The sequence below is a fragment of the Corylus avellana genome, chromosome ca1 (assembly GCF_901000735.1).
Source record: "Corylus avellana chromosome ca1, CavTom2PMs-1.0".
Lineage (NCBI taxonomy): Eukaryota > Viridiplantae > Streptophyta > Magnoliopsida > Fagales > Betulaceae > Corylus > Corylus avellana.
In genome coordinates this window covers 20,032,094-20,042,514 of record NC_081541.1, presented here as the reverse complement: position 1 = coordinate 20,042,514, position 10,421 = coordinate 20,032,094, and the positions used below count along the sequence as shown (strand labels likewise).

General features: G+C 32.6%; 1 protein-coding gene across 1 annotated transcript; it reads right to left on the bottom strand.

Moving 5' to 3' along the window:
- Nucleotides 1-161: 161 nt before the first annotated feature.
- Nucleotides 162-1,419, bottom strand: LOC132167165 (uncharacterized). Its single transcript, XM_059578070.1, has 2 exons — nucleotides 1,094-1,419; nucleotides 162-188 (listed from the first exon to the last, which is right to left on the bottom strand). Exons 1-2 carry the CDS (start codon nucleotides 1,400-1,402, stop codon nucleotides 162-164), a joined length of 336 nt encoding a protein of 111 aa, XP_059434053.1. The 5' UTR covers nucleotides 1,403-1,419.
- Between the last annotated feature and the right edge of the window lie 9,002 nt (nucleotides 1,420-10,421).

Genomic DNA, 10,421 nt, shown 5'->3' with positions numbered 1-10,421 from the left:
GGTCTTATTGGCCAATTTTCTTTGACTTCTATGTTGAAGCGTACCAGAGTCATAGCTTTCATTTGGATACTACTTGGGAAAAATGTACTCTGAAGAAGATCCAGATAATCCACAACCTTTTACCTCATCCCTAAAGGAGGAAGGGGATGTTCACTACTGTCTCAAGGCAATGACAGGATAACAAGTATCTGTACAGATGAAGATGTGTCACAATCATAAATAACCATATAAGATCCGTACCATGAGTGGACTTGCTTGTGCAAATAAGAAGAGTTTCTAGAGGAGTATGATTGGCTAATGACATTTCTGTCAAAGTCCTTGTTCCGTAGCCCAGATATTCAAGTCAACAGTTTCGGCCCATTTTAGCAAAAGGACCATATTGACATATTAATATGTTCCTCTTTCCAAGACTCCGGCTTCCTGAGGGCTTCAGACCTTGATCCAGTTAAGTGAATGAACTTTTGGATGGTTATTACTTTGTTTCTAACCATGCTTTTGAAGCATGGTTAGAAACATTTTTGTAGTCTCTAGGCAAATAAGTTGACTACAAGGTGAATGAAGGAAAGTATGTATGAAAGTATGCATGAGCGAAACAAGGAAGTCAAACTTCCATAGCGCTCTGACTTAACAAATGGATATGAGCAAATTGAGATTGATTTTCCATTTATAGACAAAGAAGAGAGGAATTAGGACGAGAGAACATATGGTGCTTTTCTCTTTGTAGCGCAGTTTGTAGATTTTGTAATTCTCAGGTATGATTTCTATGTGGGCACAGAGGCTTATATATCTTGCATATGAAAAGTAGCAAATGTCTTTCTATTTTGTCAGTCAGGAATCTTGAAGCACCGAGTCAACAGCAGAAAGAGATATAATACATCGCAGCCGCCAATGGTCTCAATATTATGGATGATTGAATGCAGAAATGAATAATCAAAGAGCGAAAGAAAAATCCTTATGCATATTGTGCGGGTTGAGTTGCTCAAACAATTTATCATCCATATAACATTAAATGTGCAGATTTGATATCTGGAATTGGTAAAACGGAATCTCAACTGTTAGGGTAAATTCAGAAAAGGGCGAAAGTGCAGAGTACCTCATGGCCGCGGCCGCGGCACTTGAAGGAGCGAGGAAAGTGGCGAAGAACGTAGCCGAGGCCATCATCGGAGAGGAGGAGGTCCGGCGTGAGCTTTGGCACGGATCTCGATCTCGCTGCCTTCTTCGGCTTCTCGGCGCTTGTGGCACCGGAAGGGGAGGGTCTTGTAGCACCCTGTGGGATCGGAGCAGAGGAAGGGACATGGGCAGAGGCGGAGGTGGAGGACGAGGGGCAGTCACGTGACCAGTGGCCTGGGCGGCCGCACTTGTAGCACCCTGTGGGTGCTGCTGCTGCTTTTGCATTCTCCATTCCTTCTCACTCGTTCTTTCGCTTTGGTATTTCATCGGGGTTTCGTTATTTTGTAATTTTTCTTTTATTTACGTCCTTGGCGGGAAAACAAGGAGGGAAATAAATAACTGGGCCCGGGTATGGTTTTTGAGGGATGAAACTTTAAAGCCCATCCTAGGTGCTCTTAGGGCGACGAATAGTGATTTCCGGCTGCCATGAGGCACCAAGCGTAAGACAATTTACCTTTTTTTAAAAAAATTAAAAAAAAAAAAATTAAAGAAAAGAGATAAAGGAGAATTTAAATTTGAAATATTAGCACCAAATTTAGGATGATCAAATCCCTTTTGGGTGATACCATCTTTAAAGGGTTAACCTTTCACCCTTAGATTTTAGTTTTGAATCCAAAAACAAGTTTTGAGACATTAAAAACTAAATATTAACTCATAGAAATTTTACTAAAAAAAAATTAAATTTCTTTAATATATGTCTGACGCCTAGCTGCAAAAATTTGGCTGCTGCATAGCAGGACTCTAGGGCGACATGTGATTTTTTTTTTTTTTTTTTTTAAATAAAATAATTTAGGCTCGTTTGGCTTGCAGAATGGGTATTCTATTAGGAAAAAGAATATGTATTAGTAGGAATAGAAGATGTCAGAATGAAATCATTATTACAATTCTATAGTTTGGTAGCAATACATATTTATAATTGGAATTGAACTAAAATTACTAAAAAAACCTTTTTGATTTCTAATTTTTCAAAACTCAAATTTAAAAAGAAAAGACAAAAAAAAAAAAAAAAATTGGTTAAACGTGTGGTGGCCGACAACCCCAATGGGTGGTCGGCAGGGCCGGCTCAACATATTTTGGAGCCTTAGGCAAAACTTTGAAATTGGCCTTAAATTTTTTTTTTTTTTTTTTTTAAGTAACAAATTTTATTTTTTTAAATTCAATTTTTTTTAGTATAACATATAGTATATATATATATATATATATATATATATATATATATATATATATATATAAATTCTTCTACTCGCTTTTTGAGATGCAAAATTTCTGATTAAGTTTTTATATTCAAGATTTTCTAATATCTTTTTTTTCAATTGATAATATAGCTAATCCATTTAATTTCACTTGTGACATTGTTGATCTTAGGTAGGATTTTATCAATTTTAATTTTGAAAAACTTCTTTCTACAGAAGCAACTGTAACAGGTATTGTCAATAAAATTCTATAAGCGATATATACATTTGGAAAAGAATCAAGTCTTTTTATATAATTTAATATGTCAATTGAAGCACTTTCTTCCATTTGTAAAATTTCTTTTAAAACTTTTAGTTCTGAAAATAAATCTAAACCATCAAAATCATGTTTTAGGAAAGATTCTAGATTAAGACATTTATTTTGCAAACTATCATCATATAGTGATTTTAATTTCTTAAAATTAAATAAAAAACCAAAAATATTTTTGTATATTTGAAATTATTCAAACCTACTTTGAATTAAAGAAATAGCTTGATCTACTATATATAAGAAGTAATCAATTCTAAAAGATTCTTCAGCAGTTTGTGTTGTCTCGTCATTAGCATTCTCATCAAACTGTTTCTTTCTATGAATTACACGTTTTTCACGAAAAACATGTTCTATTTCCATTATAGTTGCAATCTCTTTAGATGAAATCATAGCCGAAGCAAATCCAGTTTGTCTATAAGTTTTAAAATAGGAAATAAGACCTTCTAATTGATCTATAGCAACATCAATATGCATGTCTTTCAATTATAAATTTTTACTAACAATATTAATAGCAAATAAAATATCATACCAAATAGTCATACTCAATAAGAATTCAAAACTTTCAATCTCATAGGTTACTAAACAATTAGCTTCACTTTTTGTTTTAAGATCTTCACTTGTTTTTGCTAATTGTAGCAGAGCCTCTCTTATTTGTGGAGTTTGAAATTTTATTGCTTTTATACTTTCAATCCGACTTTCCCAACGTGTTTGTGATAATGGCTTAAGAGTTAAACTTGGCACATTATCTAGTAATATTTTCCATCATTTTGTAGATGACGAAAACAAAGTATATATACGTTGTACAATTCCAAAAAAAGATATAGCTTTAGGACATGAATTAGCAATATCACATAGTACAAGATTAAGACTATGACAACCACAAGGTGTGTAAAATGCTTTAGGATTTATATCTAGTAGTCTTTTTTGCACCCCTCGTTCTTTTCCCTTCATATTAGATCCATTATCATAGCCTTGTCCTCGTATATCACTAATGTTAAGTTCAAGCTTTTTTATTAACCCAATCATTTCAATAAAAAGACCTTCTCCAGTAGTATCATCTACTGTTATAAATTCTACAAAATGTTCTTCTACTTTTATTGGATTTTCTGAAATATTAACACATCTTAGAATGAGAGACATTTGTTCTTGATGACTTGCATCTGGGGTACAATCAAGTATAATTGAAAAATATTTTGCTTCTCTAACTTTTTCAATAATACTCCCTTTTACTTCTGTTGCTAACAAATGTATCAATTCATTTTGTATATTATGTACAAGATAATGATTATGAATTTCCCCATCTTTAATACGACGAATATGCTCTTGCATTACTGGGTCAAATTCTGCAATCATTTCAATTAGACTTAAAAAATTTCCATTATTTTCTTGGTAAATCTTTTCATTTTGTCCTCTAAATGCCAAATTATTCTTACCAAGATTCTTTACTACAACAATAATTCTCAATAATACTCTTTTCCAATGATCTTTCTCTTTGTTAATTTGTTCTTGGACATTTTTATCAATTGTTTTATTTTTTAACAATCTCATTTCTAAATCAATCCAATCATTCATGTTAGTAATATGTTCATTGGTTGTTTCATGACTTTTTAGTGTAGCACTAAGATTTTTCCAGTCATTAGTCCCTTCATTAGCTAGTTGCATTCTATTAGGTTTTGAATTAAACAACTTGCAACAAAAACAAAATACTCTATCTACATCTTTTGAATAGACTAGCCATTTTCTATTATGTTGCTCCCCATTTGATAATTTTAGTATATAATATGTATTAGAAAAATGCCTAGAGTTCTCATCTTTAGGAAAATCTATAGTATTGTATCTTATTGGACCATTTTCTACTAACAAATCCCTTAATTTTGCATCAATATTTTTCCATTGGCCAGGGTCATAAATATTTGTAGCAATAGATTTAGATACATCAATAACATTTTCATTATCTTCTAATTCTTTTTGATGAGTTTCTTGTTCATTTATGAGTTTTTCACCTAAATTATCCTCAATATTTTGTTTATTGCTAATAACAAATTTATTTAGAGCTCCTCTTTGAGATTCAATCAATTTGCCTACTTTTCTTTTCTTTTTTAAGTTTTTCATATCCAGATGCATATTTTCTAGTAAACATGTTTAATTAAAAATACTAACAAATTAAACAAACACGATTTATCAAAAAAAAATTATGACTATAATAAAATAAATGACAAAAATAGAACAATAAAACCTGATTTGGCAAAGGAATTATGAAGCAGTTCTTGGAGATAGGACAAGAGACTTAGTCACTCGGAGTCGGAGAGGAAGAGAAAATGATGAGATAGGCAGAGAAGAAAAACTCAGAAAAGAGCAAGCAAAGAGGAGAGGTAAAGTGGCAAATATAGAGACTGATATTTAAAATGCTCATGGTTGACAGCAGTTTATATTTTTGGCTTTTGGCTTTCCCTAGATGGCTAAATAATAAATAGAAAATAAATGGTAATATTTTATTTCTAACGTTTATATTTTCTCATAAAAACAAAAAATTTCTAGAAAGAGGCCAAGAGGATGAATGAATGAGGTAGGCATGTACTGTAGCGTCAGGCGTGTACTGTAGCGTCAGGAGCTCTAGGGAATTGGCGTAATGATGTATAAGGCTTTAATGCTTTGTCTTTTTTTAATTTATTTTTTGAATTATTTTTAAAATTTATAGTGGGCTTATTAATTGGGGTCTTATTAAATTGAGGCCTTAAATTTTGATAAAAAAAATTTTTAGTCCCTATTAAAAAAAATTTGGGCCTTCAATTTTTTTTTTGGTCCAAAATAATTTTTTTTTTTTAACTCAATTTTTTTTTTGGGCCTTATTAAATTGGGGGCCCTAGGCGAGGGCCTAACTCGCCTAGGGCCTGAGCCGGCCCTGGTGGCCGGCCACTCACAGCATGCACTGGGAGTGGCGCGGCCACCCCCAGAGGACCTTGTCGTGGCCCTCTGCCACCCCCTGTGCCATAGGGGGTGGTGTGACCACCCCCGGTAAGATTCGAGAGTGGCCTAGCCACTTCAAAATCTCACCGGGAGTGGTCTTGGCCACCTAATGCCGCCTTGATAGTCCACCGCGACGCTCTCTGGGGTTGGCAGCGCCACCCTACGGCTTTTCTATGGGTAGCTAGCCGCCCACATGATATATATATATATATATATATATATATATAAGTTTGAGAGAAAGAAAAAAAAAAAAAAAAGGTTTTTTTGGAAAACATTATCCTTTCCCTTAGGATGAATACATATTCCTGTGTGTAACGGATTAATGATTCCCACATAAATAATATTCCTAAGAATAAACTCTTACCAAACAAAAAAATAACTATTTCCTAGGAATAGTCATTCCATTCCAGGGTTTATTTATTATTTTCTATTTTTTTATTGCTTTTAAAATAGTAAATATTGAGATTAAAAAAAATTAAAATTATGTTTGGTTGGATTAAAAAATAAAATAAAATAGAGATATATGTTTGAAAAAGTCAATTAAATTGAATGCAATTGTTAGAGATTGATGTGTTTTTGTTTTTTATTATTATAGAAATTAATGTATGGTAATGATTGGGGTTTGTCCGAAAATCAATGTAGTGGATTTTTGGAGTAATTCTAAAAGTCACTTTTGTGTCCCTCTTGTGTCACTTTCTTTGTGGCTTTTAAATTTACAATTCGATCAAAATTTAATAATGATCAATCACAAGTCCAATAATGATTTTATGAGCCACATTATTCTTAGAGTGATACAAGAGGGATATAAGAGTGACTTCTAACATTACTCGAATTTTTGTCTTTGTTAAATTCATGCATTATGTAAACAAAATCAAAGAAAAACTGCAAAAGAGGTTCTCAACTTTGCACACCGGCAACAGTTTAAAAATAAATAAATAAATAAAAACTATAACTAAAATCCAACGCAGACACGTATAATGTATAAAGAAGATGTTGTTGCTTATCATCAAGAGCCTCTGAGTGTTTAGAATTGCGTTTGAAACAATGGCAGATCTAGAAATTTGTCTTTGTAGGGGCGGAACTCAACTAACAAAACAAAATGATAATATATATTTTTTTTTCTCTTTATATATTGTTTTATTATAACATAAAAATATGATAATCACAATTAAAAATAGAAATTATAATACAGTATGTCTATAACAAAAAATATATTTATCAGAATTCAAATGTATATGTCATAATTGATATATCAATAAGTTAATATGTAAGAACTAGTACAAAAATATAAATTATAAGGTGTCTAAAATTGCAATTCTCTTTAGTGTGCACTACGAAGAGCATATTTGTGATTGTATTTGGAAATAGAGTTTTTATTTATAGAAAAAGCTTAAAAGAACTTTTAGAAAATACATTATTGTTCAGCTTTTCTTAAAGTGTAGTTTTGAAAGTTTTTGGAAAGAAAAAAAAAGTGATTTCCTTAATAAAGCCATGCAGATTGCTAACCAACTTGACATTACCCCTAACAATTTTCAACCCAACAGCTAGCCCAACTAATTACTCCAGCTGCTTAACTGATTGTCCAAGTCACTTGTGTTGCTACCCATAAAACGCGCCGTATGACTTCCTTCTAAAACTAGCCATTTTGAATAAAGTTATCTTACCTATGTGATGTCCCTTCAATTCAGGCATTCTCTTCTCAAGATTTCTCCCTTGTCAAGATTGCTACCTTGGTTACTGTTGCAGCCTTCATCTTCAACTTTCAACCCAACAGCTAGCCCAACTAATTGCTCCAACTGCTTAACTAATTGTCCAAGTCACTTGTGCTGCTACCCATAAAACGCATCGCGACTTCCTTCTAAAACTAACCGTTTTGAATAAGGTTTATCTTACTTATGTGATATCCCTTCAATTCAAACATTCTCTTCTCAAGATTTCTCCCTTCTCAAGATTGCTGCCTTGGTTACTGTTGCAGCCTTCACCTTCCTTTCTTCTTTAATATATATATAGTGATTGGAAAATGCATAAAAAAATAATCAAGTTTTGCCTAATTCCTGATCATAAGGGTTAATCTATAGGAAGAAAGTTAGAGATTACATTGTTAGAATGAGGATTGATAGTGTTTTCACCAGTACAATCGATAATGCCTTGGCCAATGGTGTGGGGATTGAGCATATAAAGATTAGGAAGCAAAATAAGCGTTCTCCTATTTTAGGAGGTGAATTTATTCACATGTGGTGTGCTGCCCATATTTTAAATCTTGTTGTAAAGGATGGCATAAATGACTTGGGTGATTGTATTGGCAATATAAGAAATACGATGAGATTTGTAAGGTCTTCACCGGCAAAGATGGTGAAGTTTAAAGGTTGTCTAAAGCAGGAAAATATTCAATGTGCGAAGATGGTGTGCCTAGATGTTGAAACTAGATGAAATTCTACATACTTAATGTTGAACATCGCTGAGAAGTACGAAAGAGCTTTTGACCTACTAGGTGAGGATGATGTTCATCTGTTTGTTGTTCCTTCCATTATTGATTGGGAAAATGCTAGGGCACTTGTGAAGTTTTTGAAGACTTTTTATGATGTAGCATTGAAGTTTTCAGGTAAATGTTGATAAATTAGTTATTTGCAAATTCAATTTACTTTTCATTACTTATTAATTCATTTTAGTTATTTATTACTTTTTAGGTTCAACTCATGTCACCTCTAATTCATATTTCATGCAACTTTGTATTATTCATTGAATGATGAGTGTCTTAGTCGTGATCCTATCTTGAGTGCTGTGAGTTTAAGTATGAAAAGTATTGAGGGAATATGGATAACATCAACTTTATGATGTATGTTGATAAGTGCCAAATATTCTATATTTGGACCCCTTTATTTATATTAGTTAATCCTTTAGTTGTATTGTTATTTAATGTTTTGTGTTAGTTTATGTTTTTAGTATTTTGTAGGTCATTGAAGAAAAACTACAGCTTTAAAAGAAAAAATGCAAAGTTTGGAAGAAAACATACTTTAAGAAGACTTAGATGATGTGATTAAGTTTAATCAAATCCAAGAAAAGGTTAAATCGGATTAAAGTTCAGATTAGATAAAATTTCGGATTGGATTCAAATTCAGATTCTGCACATGTCTTAGTATTTTGACCATAACTTTCCGCTCAAATATCGGATTGAAGTGATTCAAGCGGCATTGGAAAGCTAACTCAAAATGATACAGTTCATTGTGAAATAGGATTTCCTAATTCGGATAGTTACTATGCCAAAATCGCCCTGCAATAAAAGGACACAAATCTCGACGAATCCTATTCCGATTTCAGACTTCTATTTGGACTGGAAGACAAACCTCCGAATTATCTAGGTTTAATAGGGCTTCTAGGACTTCCCTAAGCCTATAAATAGACTTCTTTGTATTCAAGAAAAGATACACAATTTCAGAGACTAGTTTTGGGATACAATTTTGGAGACAGAATGTAATTCACAGCTTTTCTTTTAGTTTAGTTTTTCTTTAGGTTTAGGTTTTAGTTTCATAGTCATGTAGAGCTAAATTCTCAACTAAGGTTGGGGATGAAGCCTTATTGATGAAGAACAACGTTACTTTTAATGTAAGTTTTTATTATTCCGATTTTATTGAGTTTATTATTTCAATTGTTTTACTTCTAATCAATTGTGTGGAGTGATTCTTGGATATCTCTTGTGATTCAAGGATACTTGTGATGATTTGAGATAATTTCATATGATTGATTGCTTGGTTTTTAACTCATAAAAATTGGACATCCCATGTGATTTGTTCTACGGATACATCTGGTGTTTCGATTGAATTTGGATTCCTTTTGTGATTTGGTCAATGAATGGATACATATGATGATTTTGATTAATTATTTGAAGCATAGTAAAACATACATAAGATTTAAATTGTGAGAACTTCAGATTAATATTGATGAACATAAAGTATGTTGTTAGGATTTGGTGAGTGTGGATTCCGTATCCTTAGTACCTTTATCTATTGATTTACTTAGTTTATTTGTTTTATGTTTATTCTTTTAATTTTCAAAATCAAATTCAAAACCCTTTTGGAACTAGGTGAGGATTTAATTAGTTTAGATTTAAATTGTTATTTAAAAAATACAATTCTCTGTGGGTTTGACCTCGCACTTGTAATCCATTAAATTATAAACGATTCGTGCACTTGTGAGTTAAATAAATTTGCACAACATATGTTACTTTTATTCTTGATCCGCGCTCTAAGATGAGTGCATTGATGTTTTGGTTGAAAAAAATGCAATGGGCCTAAGTGGGCAGAAAACATAGAGGAAAGGGTGAGAGATCTTCTAAAACGCTTGATGGACTAATACAATAAGTTTCATGTGGGGGAGTCGTTTGTTGATGTGAATACCAGAAGTTCAGATGATGCTTATTTTAATGTTGGTGGTAATGACTCGGAAGATAGCGAGACGGAATATAGAAAGATGTTCTCCCAACATCTTGAGGAAGAGAATGATTTGCAGTGTAAGTCCAAGTTGAATCAGTATTTATTGGATGGGTGTGAAGCAACAACAAATGATTTTGATATTTTAGCTTGGTGGAAGATTAATGCACCCAAATACCCTATCCTCACAGAGATAGCTTGTGATGTATTGGCCATCCATATTTTCACTGTTGCCTCTGAGTCTGCATTTAGCATCGATGGACGTGTATTGTTCATTGTCTCCAATTACCATTGAGGCCTTGATTTGCAAACAAAATTGTTATTGGACTGTTTAAGCCATGAGGAGTTGGAGGA